This window comes from Onychomys torridus, chromosome 1 (assembly GCF_903995425.1).
Source record: "Onychomys torridus chromosome 1, mOncTor1.1, whole genome shotgun sequence".
Classification (NCBI taxonomy): domain Eukaryota; kingdom Metazoa; phylum Chordata; class Mammalia; order Rodentia; family Cricetidae; genus Onychomys; species Onychomys torridus.
Window position 1 is genome coordinate 162667162 of NC_050443.1, and position 24344 is coordinate 162691505.

Consider the following 24344-nt stretch of genomic DNA (forward strand, 5'->3'; position numbering starts at 1 on the left):
AAAGTTTATCGGAGGATCAGAGGAAAAAGCCAGCCACTATATTAAACATGGAAGTCAGGCAATGGTAGCACACGCCTTTAATCCTATCGCCTGGGGATGTCTGGATCTCTGTGAGTTCAAGGCCACACTGGGAACAGAGCCAGGCAATGGTGGCACATGACTTAAATTCCAACACTAGTTAACCTTGGAGGTCTGTACAGACAGACAGGAAGTGACAGCTGAGCAGGAAGAGGAAGTGATGTAGTAGGACAGAGAGCAAATGAGAGAGCAGAACAGAAAGGCATATAGGCGTTGGGTATACAGGAAGTAGGTCTCTTTTGGAGACTGAGGTGTTGGTGAGGTGAGGTTAGTGTGTGGCTTTTCCTAGTCCTCTGATCTCTCAGATTTTCACCCCTATATCTGGCTCCAGGTTTTTATTTAATAAGACCGTTTAGCAAATTCGTCTGCATGGGTCTCACACCATAGCCCAGACTGGCCTGGAACTCACTATGTAGACCAGAGTGGCCCTGAATTCACAGCAATCTTCCTGCCACAACTCCTCAATTTCTGAGATTACAGGCATGAGCAACTACACCCAAGCTCAAAGGTTTAAAGATTTGTGAAGATATGAACAAACACAGCTGTTCTTAGAAATATGTAGCAGACATTCTTTTAACATAGAGTTGCATCTCAGAATGACTTTTCTGAGGCCTCTTGCTGCAAGCAGGTTCCATGGGAGTATCTGGAAAAGAGGCAGCCCCCATGGGAGACTGCAGTTTCATTTTAACAACAGGCTGTAACAATTTCCTGTGACGTCCATACAGTGCCTTCCCTTTGCCTAGTCGTCCAGGGTGAAGTCAAAAGGTTCAAAGTCTTTCCGGAAGCGGCGAGCCAGGGTCTCCTCCTCTTCCTTACTGACTTGGCACTGCCTCCAGTCAGCCTTGTCAGGAATATTGAGGATGGCTTCACTGGCCAGCACCTCCCTGAAAAGAGCACAAAGAAGAGAATTCGAGGAGCAGCTGAAACACACCCATTCCTTTGTTCCTCTCCAGCCAGGCAGCCCTCCTCCGTCTCATCTAGAGTATGCAGACTTCTTACTACTCATACTGGTCCCTGGCCCTGACTGGCATCTCCGCTGTCCTATTGAAATCATTGCCATATTAAGTGACGTCTCCCACCCCATTTATTTCTCCTTCCCAGGAACAACTCGGAACCATGATATATAAGTACCTAGGGAAAGAATACCACATGCAAGCTAGACGACGGGCCCTGGTGTCAGAAAATCAGAAACGGAATTTCATTCCAAGCTCTGTGACTTGATGTCTGTGACTTGAATACTACTTCATCTCTTATCCTTGATTTAAGGCTCACTTACAAGAGCACCTTCCTTATAGAATTTGGTACAGTACAGAAGCCATACAACCAAAGCTCATTCCCAGCAGCTATTTTATCTTTTCTTACACTATAGTTTCGACATTCTGACTAGACAGTGAGTTTGCTGAGGGCATGGTTCAGTCACATCATACCCATTCTGACTTAAAGTTCCTCTACCTGTCCCTCTGGGCGACTTTCATTTGTATGAGTGCACCAAGAGAAGTTTAATGTGAAGAAACAATTTATACAGATACATATACAGGCAGCTTCTAATCTCTAATGGTTTATATTAATACTTTTGATTTATTAGAAACAATTCTATTTGGCTCATCTCAACCTTGAAGGTACAATAAATAAAAAGGTGAAAATGAATCACAGTGGTCCTCTGAAAGTCAAAGGATCTAAGCTCAAATTTTGATTTGCCTGGAAACCTTGAACATGTTTCTTCATATGTAAAATGAAGATATAACCATTTTCCCTATGAAGTATAAAATGTATCAATTGTATATTACAGTGTTGAAAACATAAACAACTACCATGATCACAAACCATTTTGTGTATTATACATGGCTGTGTGTATTGGCATCATATGCTTATGTCCCAACTGTGCCTATCTACATCTGTTGCTAAGGCAACAAGATATTTGGAGCATTTAACATACTTGTTCTCATTTATCCATTATCTATTGGGAAATAAAAAAGACTCTTATTTGCTGCACCTATCCAATGGGATGAGGCTTTCCAAATCAGTCTAGGAATGGCTAATGGTTCACTTAAAGCCCAGGTCAAAGCAAAGGGAGTGGCTGGAGAACAGCTGCAAATCAGAGATCAGCATTAGATCACCCACTGTGTGCATTTTCGACTTCCCTCCACACAGACTTTCAGAACAATGCAGAATAACAAGGGTGTTCTCATCCTGGTGTTCACCAGACTAAGGTTTGAACCTTCAACTGTGTGACTGTGGCATGCTACATAACTCATCTTAAGGTGCAATATCCAAGAGTAGCCACCAGCCAGATGTGGCTATTTAAATTTAAGCTCTAATTAATTAAATAAAATTAAAAATTCAGTTCTTCAGTTCCACTGTCAATTTTTTTTACTATGTGTATTTATGTGTATGGGTTCATGCATGCTGTAGCACCCGTGTGGTCAGGGAACACATAGTAGGAGTCAGTTACCTCCTACCATGGAGGTCCCAAAGATCAAACTAAGTCACCAGGCTTGGCAGCAAGCCATCTCATCTCACTGGCTACCCAGACCCATTTTCAAGTATCCAACAGCTACATGTAACTTGTGATTATTATATTAGTGCAGCTTTATGGAGCATTTTCATGTTTGTATGAAGTACTGCTGGGCACTGCTCCAGAGCATCATTCTTCACGCTGGCAACTGGGATAACAGGAGATAAACAACAGAACTGGAAGGTTAAGGGAGATAATGCATATGAAGTTCTTGCCAGTGTCTGCCCCAGCACATGCTCAATGGTAGCACTTCATTCCAACAGGAGTGCTCTTATCCTGTCTTTTCCCTCTTGGGTCTATCTCTTAAGTTCAACCTCAGGCCTTTCATGGAGCCTTACATTCAGTAGAAATAAGCCCTTCCTTCTCTGAGTTTCTAAAGTACAATGTTCCTCAGGATTCAATCATGGTACTGTTCAAATTCCACACCACAAACTGTTAACACTGATCTAGTCTAAAACCGTAAGCTTCTTGGGATGGACCATTGGTTTTTCAACGACTGTCCATGCAGCCCATCACTGTGTTCATTATAGGTCTAATGAAATACACTAATAGAGTGAAAACACACAAACCTGCCAAACTGCAAAGGAAAATTCTTTTTAATTCTGTGGAAAAGCTTTTCTCCTGTGTCGAGTTCAACATAAAAATACGCTGCTCCTGGCTGTGCAATCTGAAGTAAACAGAGTTGTATGAGGACAAATAAGATCAAATTTTAAAAGCTCACTCATCTCCTGCAAACTCTTAATTTAGCAAAGAATTTGATCTAGAAAATAAAAAAATAAAAAAATAATAATAAATAAGTGAGGCAGTATAGGAGCCAGAGTTTAAAAGGCCAATATTTTCTCAGTGGTACCCATCCTTCTAAATTCCCATTTTAGGAGGTGTCTAATTTGTGTGTTCAATTCATGTGTGTTTATATATGTGTGTACCTATTCCCATGTGTGCGATGACACATGTGGGTGTATCCATGTGCCTGTGGAGGCCAGATGACACTGGGTGACTTTCCACCTTATATTTTGAAGTGGATCCTTCACTGAGCCTACAGCCTTTCAATTTGGCCAGAGATCATCTTATCTGTACCTCCTCAGCACTTGGATCACAGGCACCTGTTCCAGCACTTGGCCTTTACAAGGCTGCTGGAGATAAACTCAAGTCCTCACCGAGCCACCTTCCCAGCCCCATGAAATGTCTAACCCCTTATTCCTAGGAAAGCACTAAGACTCTGTTATTATAATGATGTCTTCACCTCTAGTCTTATCAACATCCTGCATTGTAGTACCAAACAGCCCACCACTATTTAGTATTTTTGGAATAGCTCGGCAGCACCTCTGATTCTACCTGTCAAAACCCAGATCTTAACTGCTCCCTCCCTGCTTCACCTGCTTGATGTCTGAGTGCTCTGGAATTTCCAACAGCTCTATCTGCTGCTCCTGGGCTTGGGTAATGAAGGCATCTTTAATGTCATCTGTAACACAGCAGCTGAGGGGCACAGGAATGACCTGGGTTGGCGTTGGAGGAATAGAAGAAACTCTTTGAACTGATTCCAAAGAAGTTGCACATGCCTTTAATCCCAGCACTTGGGAGGCAGAGGCAGGCAGATCTCTGTGAGTTCCAGGCCAGCCTGGGCTACCGAATGAGTTCCAGGAAAGGCACAAAGCTACACAGAGGAACCCTGTCTCAAAAAACAAACAAACAAATAAATAAAGTCTCAGAGGAGTAAGAAATCCATCACTGGGGTAGAGAAATACCCCTCAGCATAGACTCTCCTCAGGCCAAACAGCCTCCATTGGCCTGGCTGTAGGTCTTAAACTTATGAGAACTAGTCACTTATGGGAGCCAATCTGTCATCAGGAAACTCTCAAGAGAGACTCTTTGTCTCTAAGACTTTGCTGGCTCCTGCATAATGTATGTGGCAGAATCAGGCCCATTTGAACACTTAACAAATGTGCCAAAAAGATGCTACCACCAGAGAAACAAATCACTCAGCTCCCAATACACCAGCCCCATGCTAGCTGGAAACTCATTTCCTTCCGCTAAGCCTTCATTCATGCTGGACTTCCACACAAAATATCCATGTCTTATCCAGCATGGCCCATGTCTTTATCTGCCTTGGATCCTTTCTTAACTAGCCTCTTTTTCTAAACAGGGCATACACCATCCTGCTAGACACTTACCCCCCAGCATGAACTCCCTGATGATATCTCTGGGATTATCAGCAGACACTCCTAGCCCTCTAAATGACCACTATTTGAATATTATCATGAAAATAAGATTACATGCTCTAAGTACTAAATTAAAATTCAATACTGAGATCATAATTATTTAAATATTTATCACTCTCAAGGTCCCTGTAGTGATTTCCAAGTTCCTGGACAGAAAACACCTACCTGAAGCTGGAGGTGATGGCTCCTATAATTTCTTTCAAATAGAACACAGCGCTTCCCTCGACTCTTAAAGAAGCGTTTCAGAGTAGCCTTGTACTTCTCCACTTCTTCCACCACCTCTGCCGAGAGCTCCACAACTGACTGGTAGTGTCCAATGGGCAGGATGAGGACATGGTCATCAGACAAGCCACCTTTAGCCAGGGCGAGGTAGCACTAAAGAAGAACCAGAGGCAAGACAGCAAGGCTACATAAACGTATGTTCTTCCAGAGAGAAACACCTGTACATACACAGTGAGCCTGATGTACAGGAGAAAACGCTCAAGATGTGCCCCCCACCCACCCACCAGACAGGATGACGGGATCTTCTGACTCAGCATCCCAAGTACTGAGACTATAGCCCTGTACCTCTACACCCAATCCAAGATGTTCTTAACAAAAATTATATTTTAAAAGATTGATTTTAAAGGTTAAACAGGAGCTAAAGAGATGGCTCCGTGGCACTGGCTGCTCTTCCAGATGACCCAGGTTCGACTCCTACTGTCCCACTGTAGCCCACAACCGTCTGTAACGCCAGTTTCAGGGAATCCAGTGTGCTATTTGGCCTCTGCAGGCAACAGACATACACATGATGCAGCAACATATCCACATCCATACACACATTATTTTTAAGGGTTAGAACAACATTCTTAAATATCTTCTAAAGGATGGGACCAATTCCAGCAAATTTCCGTGAAAATGTCAAATGAACTGAAAGAAAAAGGGTTTTAGCTTTAAACCCTAGAGTTCAGAGAGCAGAGCCAGGTCTACACTTTACAACAGTTTCAGTTACTTCCACCTTTCAGTTGCCATCTCTCCAACCTCAGAAAGATGCTACTTCTTATTGGAAAACGACTACTTCCTCCCTCCCTCCCCAGGAACATGCAACCCCATATCTCTATCCCCAATACTCTCTCAGGCTCACAGTGTTGCGCGTGTGTTCCTGCAGCTGCTAAATTACACAAGGTGAAAGGAGGAACGCATACAACCCAACGGTGTGGGAGGAAAAACCTCAAGTCAGACATTCGCAAAGAGGCAGAGCACTCTTATTTTCCAAGGATTGTCAGTTTTTAATAGCAACACACACACATACATTTCAGCACACAAAATAAATCTTTAAAAAAATAAAACTCTCCCTGCCCATCAATGCCTGAGGCCATAAGGAGAGAGCTGCCCCTGTCCACCACCAGCCGCAACACCCAGCAGAGCAGGCCCTGCACCTCCTCTGGGCAGCACAAGAGCCAACCCTGTCGGTAGAAGTATGGGTGAGCCAGCCCTGAGTTCTGAGCGTGGGACAGCTGTCCCCATTATTCATTTGTCATGTGGCCACATGGGAAGGGGAGAGATGCCCTCCCCTAGCCCTACTTCTTCACCCCTACCCATCAATGACTGAAACAAGTGGGACAGCTGTGCCTGCCCCTCATCAGCTGTAGCACTCTGGAATTATTTAAAACCCAAAAATGAAGGACACACCAGTGAGGGATTTCTGCTTAATTTGAAGTGGGAAAGATCTATTTCTAATTGGGATCTTTGAGCCGGGAAGACACAACTTTAATCTAGACCTTTTTTTAAAAAAAAATCTATTTATTATGTATAAGTGCTCTGCCTACATGCCAGAAAAGGGCACCAGATCTCATTATGCCAGTTGTGAGTCACCATGTGGTTGCTGGGAATTGAACTCAGGACCTCTGGAAGAGCAGCCAAAGCTCTTAACCTCTGAGCCATTTCTCCAGCCCCTAATCTAGATCTTTAATCCAGATATTTGGACCTGGGAAAACCCACCTCTAAGCTGGCCACACCTTCTGCTGGAAGTCCACATAAGGACATGGAAGCAGGAAGTTTTTGTTCTCTGCCTGCTTGCTCAACTCAATACTCTAAGAAACATAGATTAATCTGAGAAATATACAGAAGATTCATCCTCTAGAGGGAGACAGGAATGAATGAGTGCTTGTGAAACTGATTCCATAATACTGTAACATCTACAATTACAAAGGCAGGCATGGGCTAACGAGGTATCTCAATAGCAGAGCTCTTGCCCAACACGCACAAGACCGTCTCAATCTCTGACACTATCAAGAAAGGAGAGGAGAGACTTTAGGCAATACCAAATGAGGATGTGGAAAAACCAGAACTCTCATAACGTTGCTGGTGGGAGCATAAAATAATGTCATTTTGGAAATTAGTCTGACAATTTCTTAAAAAGTTAAAACAGAGCTGGAGAGAGCTTAGCAGTTCAGAGCACATACTGCTCTTGCAGACTCATACCAGGTGGCTCACAATTTCCTGTAGTTCCAGCTCCAAGGGATCCAAAGCCTGAATCCTCAGGCACCTGCACTTACATGTACATATACCAACAAACACACACGTACATATACTTAAAAACAAAATATAGGACGGGCAATGGCTCATACCTTTAATCCCAGTACTTGGGAGACAGAGGCAGGTGAATCTCTGAGTTTGAGGCCAGCCTAATCTACAGAGTAAGTTTTCTAGGACAGCCAGGGCTACATAGAGAAACCTTGTCTGGGGGAATGGGGGGTGGGAACAACTAACAACTTTTAAGTTTAAACACAGATTTGCCAAATTAAAACATATGATTTCATGTTTTCCATTCACAAACGTGCAAAAATTACATTATTCCTGAGAATAATAAAATGGTAACAAACTAAACGTCTATCAAGTGATAAATGAACAGACAAAAAAAACAGTATATCTGTATAATTAATACTAATTGGCAATAAAAAGGAATAAAACATTTATATATCAAACACAATATGAATGAACCTTAAGAATATGCTAGTCAAAGAAGCCATACACAAAAAACACGTATTATATGATTTAGGACAGCCTAAATTTAAATGTAGTATCTAAACCCCACAAACCTTAAAAAGACACAAAATATGCAAGCGGTAGCCAAGGCTGAGGATGGAAACTGAGATTACTGTAAATGTGTCTAAGAAATTTTATTGTACTAATGGGAATGTTATAAACCTCTATTTTATTTTTTATTTTCTTTCTTTGAGACAAGAGTCTCTCTGTGTGGCCCTGGCTGTACTGGAACTTGCTATGAACCAGAGCAGACTGGCCTTGAACTTGAGATCTACTTACCTCTGCCTCCTGAGTGCTGGAATTAAAGGTATGCACCATCATACCTGGCATCTAAACCTCTATTATGTGATGGTTGCATAATTTAATAAGCTTACTAAAATATCAATGAATTATACACTTAAAATGGGTAAATTTGCTGGGCAATGTCGGGAGACAGAGGCAGAAGGAACTCTGAGTTTGAGGCCAGTCTACTCTACCCAGTGAGTTCCAGAACAGCCAGGGCTATGTAGAGACCATGGGGAAAAGAAGGTGGGGAGGGGAGGGGGGGGAGGGAGAGGGGAAAGGTGGAGGATGGAGGGAGGGAGGGAGAGAGGGGGAGGGAAAAGAAAAGAGAGTAAATTTGATAAGTAGAGCATATACCATGTGCAATTAGTAAAAACCAAGTAACAGACATGTTCTTCTCTGCTACCTATCTGTGGAAGTAACTCACATGTGTGCCAATGTTGACCACCAAATGCTTTTCCACTTCAGGGCTGGCAAGGCAAAACCAACAAGGTCCTGGAGGCTGAGCTTCATATGAAAGAAAGCCAAGTGTTATTATGCTCCAATCACAACAGGCATAATCACCCTACAGAATTTATCCTGGTGGCTAGTGAGATGGCTTAGCAGGTAAAAGTGCTCCCCACACGAGCCTGACAACTTGAGGTCCATACCAACACCCACAGTGGAGGGAAAGAACTCACTCCAGAGCTGTCCTCTCACTTCCACATGCACATCACAGAAGCCGTGCATGCACACTCACACACGCCAACAATAACACTAACTTTAAATAGAGAACTCATTGTTATTCGTCATTGTCCGGTCTATACATACCGCAAAGACTGCAAAGCACTGCCCCAGTGGGCTGGACTTGTGTTTCTCCCTACGTCTGCCCAGTGCCTGGCACCATTTTCAATGAAACTAACCCACTATTTGAAGCCTTCTGAATTGATAATCAATCCACAAATAGATCATCACACATTGGGAAAACAAAAAAAAGCAATAGGCAACTGGCAATAGGCTACAGTAAGAGAACAATGACCTGGGTGGGGGTTTGTCAGGTACCCCAATTCTAGTCCCAGCCATGACATCAGCTAGTCACATAACCACAGGTTTACCTTCCTAAGGTCAGAGTCACCTCTTTAAAATAACAGAGGGAAGAAAGAGGACCTCATGAAAGCTAGCCTGAAAGTCCTTCCTCTCTGTTTATGGACAGTTCTATTATTTCACAAACTCACCTCAGTTTTAGACACTCTTACCATGATTTATAGAGACAAAAGGAGTTTCTTCTATATTCTTTTTTTAAAATAATTTATTTAACTTTATTTTATGTGCACTGGTGTGAGGGTGTCAGATCCCCTGGAACTGGAATTACAGACAGTTGTGAGCCACTATGTGGGTGCTGGGAATTGGACCTGGGTCCTCTGGAAGCACAGTCGGTGCTCTTAACCACTGAATCATCTCTCCAGCCCTCTATATTCTTATAGGAAGAGTCTCAAACAGCCTCAAAGTCAGGCCATTTTTATACTATTCTATTTTCACTTTGCTTCTAGTAGCCCCATAGACTTTTCTTTGCCAGAAGACGCTTTTAGCAACGCCACATTCCAAAAGCACCACCACCCCAAAAGTTCCTGCTCCCAAAGGAAACCAAGGTACTTACGAGGTCTTCGAGGCTGCTTGGCCTGAGGAGGCTTGTTATCTCTGCCTGTGGATGACCGCTTCCTTCCCTGCTTTTCATTCAAATCAAAGAAGAACTGACAGGCAGGTTCTTCCTGGAATGGCCAGTGGGGAGGAGTATGCTGTTCAGCTAGCCTTTACACAGTAACCAACCACCAAACAAAAGGGAACTTTGCCACTCACGTCTGTTTCCTCTCAGCCCTTCCCTGCCTATTCTAGGGAAGAGAAGTATCTTCCCAACTCTGAGGCCTGGACTCCCACCCAGTCCATATCTCAGCACACCTATCCAACCACTACCACATTTATCTCTTCTAAAAAAAAAAAAAAAAAACGTATAGAGCAATTCTTCCCCAAAGCAGAGCAGTATGAACCCAATTCCATTTTCTCCTTTCTCTCCCAATAATGACACGAAGTAGCCCTAAAATTTCAGAGATGAAACAAGTCTGAGCCAACTTCAACTCATGAGACGAGAGGGTCAAAGAGCCATTAGGAGCAAAGGTAGAATGAGGAGGCAGACCGTGGTTCTGAGCGGACAGAAGTCCAAGAAAGCAGACCTTGTGCCCTACCATGAAAACGTGACTGCCCTTGCTTTAGTCAGTGAAAAGCTAATTTCTAAAGGTCTGCTACTAAGAAACTTCTTCAAAGTAAATTTCTCTATTAGAAATCATAAATCTCCGGTTGGGGATTTAACTCAGTGGTAGAGCGCTTGCCTAGCAAGCGCAAGGCCCTGGGTTTGTTTGATCCTCAGCTCCACATACAAAAAAAAAAAAAAAAGAAAAAAGAAAGAAAAAGAAAAAGAAAAAAGAAATCATAAATCTCTGCTACCAATGCACCCTTGCCTGAAAAAAACTGAGCATAATCAACTTCAGACAAGGAAAAAAATAAGAATCAACTTAGGCAAAAACTCAACATTGAACTGCTAACCTCAAAATACAATTAAAAACTTGAGCTTAATTACAAATATTAGGATCTTCTAAATATTATCATGATTTGCCAAGAGGAAAAACATTCTGAGTCTAAAACTGAACTTGTTTGATGTATGAAACTATAGCCAGGAAAAGCAGACCTACAGAGGACAACCTGGCCCTGAATCCTGGGCCACAATCAGAATTCACCTGAGGAGCAGGTATTTGTTTTCCTGAGGCTCCTTCCTTTCCAGATTCTCGGTAAGGATTCTCAGTGACATCTGGAGGCTGTTTCACCAGGTCTGCTGCAGCCATCAGCTTCATGGGAACAATACTGAATGCATAAAGATACTCCAGGAAAAAAAACAAAACAAAAACACACAGCATAACGTTAGAGAAAATGCTGTTACTGCCACTGTGATCAACCCAGGTTAGGACACAACAATTTCACAGAAAGTCTCCGACATAAGTGAAATCCCAAGCCTGCTTGTGGCTCTGAGAAGACAGTAGTGGAGCAAATGCCAATCTAGTGGCTTCTGCAATGGCTAGCGGGGGCTCCCACAGTAGTGAGCAACCAATCAGAGGCCCAGACCTTAGACAGACAAGGTCCTTCACTTGGACAACCCTCACCACAAGGCTCAGGGGGACTTGTTTTGTAAGCTTTGAAGACACTCTGTTCCTGTCACTGCATCTTTTGTTTATGTGAACTTTGTCAACAGAATCATCTTTTAAAGAACACTCCAACTGGACAAGGTAAGCTTTCTCTCTGACACTACACAATTCTCACATATGCTGATTCATTGCCTTGGGGATGAATAGCACACAAGAAAATAATTCATATATATTTTATAACTCTTGGGCTAATAGCATAAGACAGGAAACTTTAGGCATAAATATATGCTTTACCTCAACACAATATGGAAATGAGACTTGAAGTTATGGAGATACACTACCTTCCGTTTAAGTCTTTTGGGGGAAACTGGTACATCCAATCAGAGCACAAGAAAAGGGTGAGGACTCGCTGGACAAACGCTGGGATGACTGGTGCTTGTCAAGTTAAACTTCTGACTACGACATGAGCTGCATCGTGCAGCTTTCAAACTAAGAACCCGAATCCCAGAGCACTGCTCAGCCTGGTCAGCTTAAAACATCATAGTCTAGACCTGCCCAGAACGAACTTCAAAGCTTAAAACAGAGAATGAGCACGAGGTTCCTTATGTCTCAACACTGTCGATAACATGCTATAGAAAGCAATTGCTTAGAGAGGAAGGTTATTCTGCCTCTTTTCTCATTAAATGCTTATTTTGATATTAGCTGTCTCAGTCAATAGTCTTCATTTTTAGCACTAGTAAAACATTGCCAGAGAAGTGAAACATACTACCTACTTTGCTGATTTGTTTTCACCATCTGCACTATTTTCTAGATTCCAGGTATAAGTAATAATTCAAAAAGCCAAGGAAGGCTTAATACACACACACACACACACACACACACACACACACACACACACACACACGTTTTATTTTGTTTGATGCTGCTGCTGCTGCTGTTGTTTTTGAGACAGGGTCTTGTAACCTTGGCTGGCCTAGAACTCACTATGTAGACCAGGCTGGCCTCAAACTCAGTGATCTGTCTGTCACTGTCTCCCAAGTGCTGGGATTAAAGGCATGTGCCACTGCACCAAGCTTTAAGAATATTCCTGAGAGGATGTTATTATTTCAGCTAAATGAAGCTGCTAGAAGCAAGTAAGCATCTCATCTGAGGGCAAACACACGTAACAACAGAGGCAAGCACATGGATGTGGATGGGAAAGAACACCATTTCTAACTCTGCCATATCCCACTGAGCCACGCCTTTCTCTAAGACCTCCAACAAAGCCACTCAGGAACCCTGGCTTTACAAAGGAGTCACTGATGCTGCTGGGGCTTCCGGTTGGAGGCCAGAAGGTCTGAATGCCAAACTAGATGAAAAACATTTCCCATGCAGACAGTGAAGAGTAACCCACAAACACTCAAATCTTTACCTTTTTCTTTTCAGGATTCCCAACATTCGCCAGCGCTATGAAGCGGGTGGCATGCTGTGCGCTTTCTTGTAGAACAACATGGTTTCTAGAACGTGTTGAAAGACAACAGATCTCGGTCACTTCATTTTATTTTACAGAGCAGTGGGTTTCACGCTGGCATTTTCATATAGGAATCTTTACACTTTGTTTAATTCATGCCCCTCCCCCTTGCCAACCACCCTGGTTCTCTTCCTTCCCTCAAATAGTTCCTCCTCCTTCTTTCAAGTCATTCTAATCACAACTATAGAGGGGTGAGGGTCAGGGAGAGGGGAACCCTTAAATGCTGCTGGTGGGAATGTGAAATCATGCAGTGTTAGGGGGCCTTTCACATACTAAGTCAGAGCCACCATATGACCCTGATGTACCACTCGGCTTCTAATCAAAGAACATGTACATCCATGGTTACTGCGACACTCTTCACTTGGAATAGTGGAACTACTTAACTGTGCAACAGATTAATGGATAAAATAGTGAACACACACAATAGAATTTCCAACCATTTAAAAAAAAAGGGTTGAGCCAGGCAGTGGTGACCCACACCTGTAATCCCAGCACTCCGGAGGCAGAGGCAGATGGATCTCTGAGTTCAGGGACAGCCTGGTCTACATAGTAAGTTCTAGGATAGCCAGGGGTACATAGAGAGACTCTGTCTCAAAAATAAAAACAAACAAAAAAAAACCCCAACAACAAACAAATAAACAAAAAAACATCAAAACGAACAACAAAACAGGACCTAATGATCTACAATGCTCACCCAGCACTGTAAAGATAGACCCTAAACTTTTAAGGAGTCCTATAGTCTAACCTCTTTTATTTCAAGTTAGGAAACAAACCCAGAAAATGAATGACTTCTGAGTATGGTGTCTCAATGGGAAATGTCCTCCAGAGGCTCATGGGGTTTTTTGAACACTTGGTGGTGCTATGTGGGGAACCGTTGGGAGGTGGAGCCTTGTTGAAGGAAGTATGTCATGAGCTTTGAAGGTTTATACCTTGGCCCACTTCCTGCTCTTTCTTTCTCTGCTTCCTATGTACAGATAAAATGTGATCAGCCAGCTTTCTGCTCCTGCTACCACACTATGCCTTCCCCTCCATGGTGGATTCTCCTAGAATTATAAGCTAAAAGAAACCCTTTCTTCTTCAAGTTGCTTCTGGCCATGACATTTTACCACAGCAACAAAAGTGGAGCTAATACAGTCAATCACTTGTTCTGGTACCTTAGTACTGGAAGGAACCAAGACATATGACTAAAAGTGAACAAGAAGATGGGAAGTTTGTAGAAAAGCCCCCTGAGGTGTTACTCACCGGTACGGAAGTCTCTCGTAATATGACTTTTCCAAAGCAGCAAAATGATACCTTGGTTTCAAGCTTGCAGCAAGACTGGAGACCAAAGCTGAGCCACATTTTTTGGTATCCACTTCTCCCTAGTAAATGGGAACTTGGTTATCCACACAAGCTCAGGAATTATGAACAAATGCAAAGAAACAAGAAAGCATTTTGAAATATCTTTCTAATTCATACACAGATACAAGTGTGGACTGCAGGATTTGCAGTGAATTACATGCCTAGGGCAATAAAACACATAAAAGTATTGGACTATTATAATTTCCGAAACAGCACAACTGTTGGAAACCAGTGGGTACAAGGTAAGGAAACCCTTCCATAATCACCTCTAAAACACACATTAAGAGCTCTTTTTGAAGACAGGTCTCTCCCTACAGCCTATAAATTATGTCTCCATAAATAAGCTTTAAAGTACACCTATGTATCTGATAGAGTAGTAAGTCATGGTCAACTGCTACATTCAGAGCTCCCAGGGCCCAGTAAACATTCAGGGACCTCATAAGCATATAAGCTTTCCTTTTGTTTCAGTCAAGGAAGTGGCACAACCACACCTTTGTTAAAAAAGCTTATAAACACATTTAATCCCAGCACTCGGGAGGCAGAGGCAGACAGATCTCTGAGTCTGAGGCCAGCCTGGTCTACATGGCAAGTTCCAGGACAGCGAGGGCTACATAGAGACTCTGTCTCAAACAAATCAAAACAAAATAAAACAAACACAAGCTTGCAAATAAAATATTTTGTCAGGGTAGACTTGCTCACAGAACATTCCCAGCTTTTGTCTTATGCTTTCCTGCTTCAAGGTTTTCCTAAAAGGCAGGTGACTGACCTTAACTTAGCTGTAACATTACCAAGATCACCTAACTATATTGTTTTCTTTCCCATAAAAGTCTTATATGAGCCAGGCAGGTGGCGCACACCTTTAATTCCAGCACTCAGGAGACGGAGGCAGGTAGATCTCTGTGAGTTTGAGGCCAGCCTGGTCTATAGAGTGAGTTCCAGGACAGCCAGAGCTGTTACACAGAGAAACCCTGTCTCAAAAAATCAACCAAACAAACAAACAAACCAAAAAACCACCACAACAAAAATCTTATATGGTTATTTATAAACTTTGACTAAAGTTTTCACCCCTAATGCCTGCTGACCTTTAGCTCTTCCTAGAATAAGGAACTTCCTTCCAGAAGTGGAATAACCATGTGTTGGCAGGAGACATTCTTCTCCCTTCCTTTCCACATCCATCCTGACTGCGCCCGGCATCCTGCTGACTTTTATGAGCACAGATACTCAGTGCTGGGTCAGCAAGGACTGATATACACAGGACACTCTGGACCATCACTCATAGTTCTGAATCTATTAGGAGGGTTTGTTCTCAAACTCAGTCTTAGCTTTCCCTCCACTGAGGCTTGGCTGATGCTTCCGACCTTATACAACCTTTCCAGGATCTCTCTTAGGCCATGTCTATCTGTCATCACTTTTTGGTAGCAGCCCCTTCTCAAGACTATTTATAAATACTTAGGTGGGTTCAGGGCATCCCATGTTAGTGGCACTTCTTAAAATATATTTTGATAGCCAAAAAACTTAGCACCTTGTTCTTCCCATCTATACATATTTATATTACTAGACTCAATCTTACAGTGCCCCAATTTAAAAATATATTTTGATAGCCAAAAAACAATATTCTGGAATGGAAAGGGGAAAATAAATGCAACTGGAGAGATGCCAATAACTGTAAATCTTTCCACTGAGAATTAATAAACTTGCAAAATATATAAAGAAAAACGTGGGGCTGGGGATTTAGCTCAGTGGTAGAGTGCTTGCCTAGCAAGCACAAGGCCCTGGGTTCAGTCCTCAGCTCTGGAAAAAAAAAAAAAAAAAAAGAAAAGAAAAGAAAAACGTAAATGGAGGATACTTATAGAGAACATAATTTCAGGAATCATTCACTTATAATTAAGATTCAGCAATCTCATCTATAAATTATACTTTTATGAGATCAACTTCTGTTTTTGTCAGCAGATGTAGCTTTTAGAATCTTGAAAGTTTTCATAAAACATTTCTTTTTTTAAATTTTTATTATGTATACAGTGTTCTGCCTGCATGCCAAAAGAGGCACCAGATCTCATTACAGATGGTTGTGAGCCACCATGTGGGTGCTGGGAACTGAACTCAGGACCTCTGGAAGAGCAGCCAGTGCTCTTAACCACTGAGCCATCTCTCCAGGCCCAATAAAACATTTCTAATAAAAGGTACTAAGAGTTAAAATAGTCAAAATAAAATAAAAAATAAAAAATAAAAACACGTTAAAAGCCCAACTTAAACCAATGCAATTTGCTTTAAAATTTCAGCTGAACAAACACTACTCACAGAAGAATTCCCAAAGCTCCCCACATACTTGGGCCATGGGGACGTGAGTAATATATCAACACCCTTAAACTGGGATGCCGAACACAGCATTGTTCTCAGAGAAGACACATCCTTGGGACTAAAACTGTAACTTGGGACTGGTTCATCTAAGGACTCTGTCCCACTGAGATATGCAATCTGCAGCCCCGAGCTTCCAGTGAAGACACCTTTTCGACCTGGGTTCAAAGAAAAACGAATGAGTTTTAGTCAAAACTGCAGAAGGAAATGTAGCACGTACTCTCTTCCCCCATGCTTCCATCTCCTGGCTCTCTGTCTTCCTACACACCTGAAGGAGTGTAACTCCCACAGCCCCATCTGGCTGCCAGGGACCCAGACTGCCTGGCTCTGACAACATTCCTGTTCCATAGGTTGGAACAGCTCTAGTGTGGTGGCTGCTGGTCACTGACGGAAACTGCCAGTGGCCTCTTACCTTCTCTCAGATTCTGTAAAGCTGGTGTCTGCCCACTGACCTGTCCTCGGGCACCTGTCCCCACCCTGATGACAGCCTCTCACCAAGGTACTATCATCTCCTTGCTTCCCCTCACTCTATTTCCTTAACAGCTTGACCATTTTCTTAGCTTGATTTTTCATCTTTATAGTACCAACTCCCCAAATTTTATACTAACGGATCTACTCTAGAAAGAACTATCAAATTATATACAACTGCAGTGTGTCAGGCTATCACAGGTCCACCAACAAGATCACTGTGGAAAAGACATGGCTCAGTGGAATTCACCTGACAAAATGCTTGACAAATACAGTAGTGTTCTTAACACAAATGGAAAAACACATAGATTGTGACAAGTCAGACCCATGTTCAGATCTATAACAAATGCATTTCAAAATGTCTGTCTCACAGCTATAGCTAAAAATCAGTAAGCAGAGGGGCCAGAGAAATGGCTCAGCCATTATTCGGAGGATTTGGGTGTGGTTCCTAACACCCAGATGGTGGCTCACAAAAGTCTATAACTCTAGTTCCAGATCTCCAAGAGCACTAGGTACACATGTGGTACACACACATACATATATGTAGGCAATACACCCACACACAGAAAATAATAATAATAACTCCTGTTTAAAAAGCGGGCCTGGTGGATCTCTGTGAGTTCAAGGCCAGCCTGGGCTACCAAGTGAGTTTCAGGAAAGGCGCAAAGCTACACAGAGAAACCCTGCTTCGGAAAAAAACCCAAACAAACAAAAAGCAGGCCTGATGGGATGGCTCAAGGAACTGGCGCCTACTTCGCACATCTAAAATCCTGAGTTCAATCCTTAGAGCCTTAGGTGAGAAAAGAACCAACTCCATGAAGGTGTCCTCTGAGCTCCACATGTGCACTGTGGCAAATGGATGTATGTACACACACACACACACACACACACACACACACACACAGATGAAAATATGTAAAAATAATAAGCATGGAGACTAGTTCAGTGGCCGAGCACACATTTAGCAAATGTGCGAGACCCTGGGTTTAATCTCAAGTAACACAAATAATAACATAATAATAAATTTTAAATCACAGAAAAACCGTTTCCCTCACTTTGCCTGAAGGAGTTCATGTGACTGGAGAAAGCAGAAATTGCTTCTACAAGGACCACAGTGGCGTGGAGGACTAAAGGCGGTGGCAGAGCACTGTGGGAAGGGCAAAGGAGGCATTTCTAACCGCGGAAATGCAGAGGCTCTCTAGAGACACAAGGACAAAGAAACGTGAAGAGGCGTTTAGAAAACGATGACCGGATGGCCCGAGCGGAAGCTCACAGCGGAGGTGGAGGAGCGACAGGAGAGCGTGACCACTGTTTTTATTCTGACACTGGAGAGACGAGGCCGTGAACAGCTTTAACTGGAGCGAGGACAAAGGGAAGCAGCAGCTCAGGGATGGACACTGCAAATCTGAGCTGCCACAGCCTGAGCCCGAAGCCTAGACTGAAGCTAGTCAGCCAAGCTAGCAAGTAAGGTGTATGCACGCAGCAAGACCTCCAATAAGGACGGGCTTTCTTTTATTTGAACGTAACGTACACCTTCAGGTCTCCGCGTACTGTGGGCAAGGTCACTCTAGTTGGCTGAAGAACTGTGTACAGGAACACAGGACACCAAGGGCAACAGAGAAACAACAAAGAAGACACATCACTGTCCAGAGAGGTACAGACGCAGACTTCGAGGAAAAAAATCTTCGCCAGAGGGAAAAACAACACCAACTCCTATTTTCCCAAGCTTTAATGGCAGAAGGATCCAGTCAAAACTCCTCCTGAGAGAACAATCCCTGGAAATCTTTTACTAAATTCATTACAAACAACAAATATTAACTCACCCAGGTAAGTGATGTTTTCAGCTAATTCACACCCATCAGCATCCTGGAAATACTGTACTGTATCCTGGTTGTTGGCACCAAGTACATATGTCTGAATAGGGGCTAATGAGGGAAACAGATGTGGCACCATATGGTTACTGGATCTGCTCTGAAATGTCTCCTCAGGGGTCAAATAGTCACAGTGAGAGTAAAGAGCCTGAGTTCCTTCCTAAATGTAGAACCCCACCACTAAGGAGTCCTAATCCAACCCTGTGGCTTAACTACTAAATGATAGCACCAGGCCAATGAATTACCGCCGTAAAGTAGATGGTCATTGTACATACAATGAAGAAAACAGCCTAAAATAAAAGCACTTGACAGGGATGGAGAGATGGCTCAGCAGTTAAGAGTATTATCTGCTCTTCCAGAGGACCCCGGTTCCATTCCCAGCACCCACATGGCAGCTCACAACTGTCTGTAACTCCAGTTCCAGGGATCTGACATCCTCACACAGACATACATGCAGACCAAACATCAATGCACATAAAAATAAATAAATCTTTTTTTTAAAAAGTGAGCTAGGAAATCAGCTCTCTGGAAATAAAGAAAATAAAGTATTTTTTTAAAAGCACTTGCTAAGAAATAAAAGAAAGAAAGGGAAAAAAAAGCACTAAAACTGAAAATAAATGAGAAGACATGCTCAGTTGCACTTATTCAATTCTTGCCAGTCTAAATGAGTATTCTTTTGGTAGAATGAAACTGGAAATTCAAAATGTGAAAAAAAAAATGGATTATACATATGCACTCTTTTCAGCTCAATGCAGAGCTCTAGAGGGTCACACCACTCTTCATTATTTTGTTCTGTCTCAGACCATCTAGCCATGTAGCCCAAGCTTGCTAGTCATGGGTTTATGAGACTTCTACCTTAGCCTTTCAAGTGTGCGCCATAGGCATGTGCTGCCAGGAGCAAGAGAGAAATTCTCTGAAAGCAGCTCTGCTCACCAATGCATGAGAGAAATCCTCAGCAACTAATATGTGAAACGCAACCCAACAACTACAGCCCCTGACATTTTGTTAGAAATCACACATTAAATAAAAATGAAATAAAAATAGTCTCTGTACCTTTCTTGTTGCCAGTCTTATATTCCTCCCACTCAGCACCTTGGGGAGAGCCAAAGAAATTTCCTACACACAACAGCAGCTAAAATGAGTTTTTCAAAAATATATGAGATTAAAACAAAACAATTAAACAGTGCATTATTGACTGTAATATTCAGTTAATTACTCTATTTACTAGTCTCAAACCAAGCATTTATTCTTCATTTAATTTGTAGAATTTTAAAACATCTTTAAGAACAGTTAATTAACTGATAATGCTATGAGTTACTAAACTCTGGTGCACTGACAATCAAATCTAAGTTGGGGAGGGTAGAGAGAGAGTGGGGGAGATGAACTTTGAGAGGCAGAATTTAAGTGCCTTCTCTCTATCCTCTCCTTCCTGGGAATACACAGCGGTGTTGAAACAGACATTTAAAGAATCCCTCTGTGAAATACAAAACTTAAATATTAGACTTCAGAAATACAGAGCATAAGAACACATTCACTCCCCACTGTATTTACTAACCTTTAACACAATGAACAAATTCTCCCACACCTACAATACTCTTCTGTATTCTATGCACTCATAATCTACTTGGCAACCATATACAACATTCATTTCCAGTTCTTTCTTTTGTGAAGCATTTGCACGTGTTACCTGATTTAATCACAGCACACACTCAGGAAGTAGATCTGTGTTTACCAAACCCAGGTATTTGGTTTGGTTTGGTTTTTGGTACAGTAAGAAAGTAACAAAACTGCAATTCAAACAGTGTAAAGTGGACAGTAAATAGCTCTCCTTTCTGCTGTCAAGTTCATATTCAAAAGATAATTCAACCTAACAACAAAATGGAGGGTCAATCATAAAATAACAAAGGATCCCACACTTTAAGGTTTGACTCAGTAGTAAACATGAGTAAAAATGGTCATCTTACATCAAAGTTCCCACTTTTCTTCTGAATTGTTCGAACTCTATTGAATAAAACATCAAACTTTCCTTCAACATCTCCACAAGCCAAGCTGCAAACAAGAGAGAAGTATTATAGCACTTCAGGAGACACAGATGATGGATCTGCTAGGTTTGTCCTCTGGATTAGTGATAGGACACAGGCTCTGCAGGTATCTTCTCTTTTGGGTGCTTTTCAAATATTACTAGCCACCAGGTAGATTTTCCTAGAGATCTCACCTACACCTCCAACTCACCATATCTAAAATTTAGCTCTTCCTGTCTTCAAAATTGAGCCAGCTCTTCATTCCCAAGATTTATGGCGAGGTTTGTCACCAACATGGTCACTAAGTCAACAAGTCCCTTATTTAATCTTTTCTCCATTTTTCATAAGCATCCTGTTCTCCTTACTTCCATGGCCTATGCCTACTGCACAGATCCAGGCATGCATTGGTAAACATCAACCCAACAACTACACTATGCAAGTTCAATGTGCCAAATACTACCCCAAGGACATGTTAGAATTATGAGAGGAGGAAGGCTCATTTAAAGCCTCAGAGAGTTTGCAATAAGGGGAGCTCCAATCCTAATTTACATGGAAGAAGCTATGAGGGAGATGAGCATCGTGTTACGGAGCTGGAAGGAGAGAATGGTAAGAGCTGAGGTTGAAAAGGTGGACCATGCCAGCCTGTGAAGTAACTTGTCCTGACCTCTGATTTATTACCTTTAGAATTCCGACTTGCATACTCATTTGTTTGTTTGTTTGTATTTGGGGGACGGTATTATACTGGGGGGGGGGCATATGTAAGCCACAGTGCTCACGTGGAGGTCAGGGGACAACCAGAGTTAGTTCTCTCCTTCCACCATATGTATCACCAGAGTTGGCAGGAAGGGTCTCTACCCACTGGGCCATCTCACCAGCCCTTACTTACTTTCTTAATATAGTTCAACTCAAAATACTATAGTTTCTACTGTTCTGTCAGAATGTCTCTCTGGTGCTCTTTCATTGGCCCTACCACTGAACATTTTCAGCATAATGAAATGATAATGATATGATTATACATACTTCATCAGTACTTTTAATAACAGTGAATGATGGTCTGGAGGAACAGTTAACTACAACCAAAAGTGTGAACAAGGAAAATGGCCAATGGAAGCAGGATGAACAAATCAGGTGAGAAACCTAAAGAGTCTGAACACAAACTAGCGAAAGAAGTAGAATGAGCAAGGAGAGGTAGGAACGGGGGACAAGGCTGAGCAACTGAGCTCTGCTGGAGGACAAGGCTGAGCAACTGAGCTCTGCTGGGGGACAAGGCTGAGCAACTGAGCTCTGCTGAGGCAGACTCGGACAAACCCAGTTATCTGGTCTGGAATACAAGGCAGACTTTACAGATCCTCCTGTGCCTTCTCTTCTTTCAATTCATTCAACATACAGCCATCAGTTTAATGTTCCTTCCTCAAAATCATCACAAGGCACTCATTTCCTGTAGAAACTGTTCTCCTCACATCCTGGCCTGTCTTTCTAGCACTTTCTATTAGTCTTCCTAACTGAACTCTTCCCAAACTGCCCAGAGGTCACTGTCTTTTGTCTCTGCTATTCTCCAGGAAAGTTTTCTCTCCTAACAGTCCCACTGTACTCAGCCTCAAAGCTTTTCCCACCCATCAAGGCCTAGTCAATCTCTGGAGCTTTCCCAGTGAGCTGAGAAAGCCACTCTTGCTCAAGATCTCAGAAACCCATGTACCATTTCAGAACAAACTCTGTCATAACTACTAAGCAATCTGACTTATTCTTTTCAGCCCCTCCCCCACCCCATTGATTATATTAAAGGAGACACATTCAATATTCATTATCTGGTGTGAGTCCTTTTACCATGTTTCCTGATCCCAATGACTTAAGACAGAAATCTGTGACCTTACAGTGGGAGTTCCTCGTTGCCAAAACATCACCAAGTCCTACCAATTACACCTGCTTAGTATACCATCAATGCTGAACTTTCCCTCTGTCCTCACGCTAACTAATCCTAGCTTCCTTCTACTTTGGCTCTGATTTGTTTCCCACCTTTCAAGCAGATTCACTTTCCACAACGAGAATTGGATCACGCTAATGAGCTTTTAAACATGTCAATGACTTCTCTGGGTTAACGACAATATTTACCGGAGTCAAATCTTCGCTTTCTCAGGAAAACCTTAATTCCTTCCATTAAGCCAAATACCATCACATATCCTCCAGAACCGTCAACCTTTTCTCTACGTTTTCCCGCATTCATTGACACTTGTTCTGGTTGAGACAATCAGCTATCAAGGCGGGAACTGGTTTGCGCAACGCTTGGCATCAAACATGACACACTGCCGCTACTCAGTAATCTTTCTAAATGAAGTCTTGTCTTCGCTAACCGATCATGCCACAAAAGCACGCCGGGACCGGGGCAATTATTATCCTGTCTGCCAATACTCATCAATGCACCCGATGTCTGCAAGTATTTGGCTAATCAATAAAAGCCACGAGGGGAGAAATGAAGGGGAGATGATGTGTCGCAGGTAGGGTAGGCCTTAAAAAAAAAAAAAGGAAGCCTGGCTCTGCAAGTTTTTATCTCTCCCGGAGAAACTCTGAAGACACTAGGGTGGAAAAAAACGACAGGACAGCGGGAAGCCTCGACTCCAGCTCCCAGCAGCCCCGCGACCTTCCCCTTCCGGTCTGGAGAACGACCCCCGCATCGCCGCCCGCGTCTCTGCCCTTTTCCTTTCCCCACTAGGTTCCTGAGTCTTCCGATGCAAGGTAACTCACAGACGCAGCGGCTGCTGAGCCATCCGCGATGACAGCCGGCGCTGGGACAGCCACTCAAAGCTGGCAATACGAACACGCGCTCAAGGTTAGAACGCCAGAGCGCGGAAATATGGCGTCACTCAGAACAGCCAATGAGAAATCAGCTATCTACAGGGAGTGCAGAGGGACAAAAACTTTACAAGGCTTTGCTTTAAAAGGGAAACCAACTCTGGAAAAAATGAAAGGAGTGGAGAAAATAAAAATTAAGTTTTTGCTTTGTTTGTTTTTATTTTGTTTGTTTTAGAAACATTTGGAGTTAGTGAACTGATGATGTGTTGCAACTTTTCTGTAGATTCAAACCTATCGAAAAATTAAAACTCTGCCTGGCGTGGTGGCGCTCACCGTTAATCCCAGCACTAGGGAGGCAGAGGCAGAGGCAGGGGGATCTCTGTGAGTTCGAGGCCAGCCTGGTCTACAGGGCGAGATCCAGGAAAGGCGCAAAGCTACACAGAGAAACCCTGTCTTGGGGAAAAAGAAAAAGTAGACTCATCCTGGATTGGGGATTTAGCTCAGTGGTAGAGTGCTTGCCTAGCAACGTCAAGGTCCTTGGTTTGATCCTCAGCTAAAAAAATAAATAAAAATAAACCCACCTCATCCATAGGAATAAAAAGTAGCTGAAGATGGCTTAACTCGTTCTAAGTGTAGGAATAATAAGAGATTATATACATGAATTCTAGTTTGGGGGGTTGGAGAGATAGCTCCATGGTTA

The 24344-nt window shown here is 42.7% G+C and overlaps 1 protein-coding gene and 1 non-coding gene across 4 annotated transcripts; both read right to left on the reverse strand.

Moving 5' to 3' along the window:
- Positions 1-515: 515 nt before the first annotated feature.
- On the reverse strand, positions 516-23689 carry Cwf19l1 (CWF19 like cell cycle control factor 1). Of its 3 annotated transcripts, XM_036170121.1 has the most exons (14): positions 23597-23689; positions 20801-20885; positions 19890-19968; positions 18789-18890; positions 16441-16655; positions 14044-14162; positions 12703-12787; positions 10890-11030; positions 9758-9869; positions 8549-8628; positions 4978-5187; positions 3970-4089; positions 3163-3260; positions 516-962 (listed from the first exon to the last, which is right to left on the reverse strand). In XM_036170121.1, exons 1-14 carry the CDS (start codon positions 23617-23619, stop codon positions 818-820), a joined length of 1614 nt encoding a protein of 537 aa, XP_036026014.1. In that variant the 5' UTR covers positions 23620-23689; the 3' UTR covers positions 516-817. The 3 variants fall into 3 exon arrangements, with proteins under 3 accessions (XP_036026014.1, XP_036026022.1, XP_036026031.1); XM_036170129.1 differs by lacking the exons at positions 18789-18890; positions 19890-19968; positions 20801-20885; positions 23597-23689 and adding an exon at positions 18021-18756; XM_036170138.1 differs by lacking the exons at positions 18789-18890; positions 19890-19968; positions 20801-20885; positions 23597-23689 and having other exon boundaries at positions 16469-16530.
- Positions 4416-4560, reverse strand: LOC118576940. The gene has a single exon (XR_004944130.1). It is a non-coding gene; the product is annotated as a small nucleolar RNA SNORA12 (small nucleolar RNA).
- Positions 23690-24344: the final 655 nt, after the last annotated feature.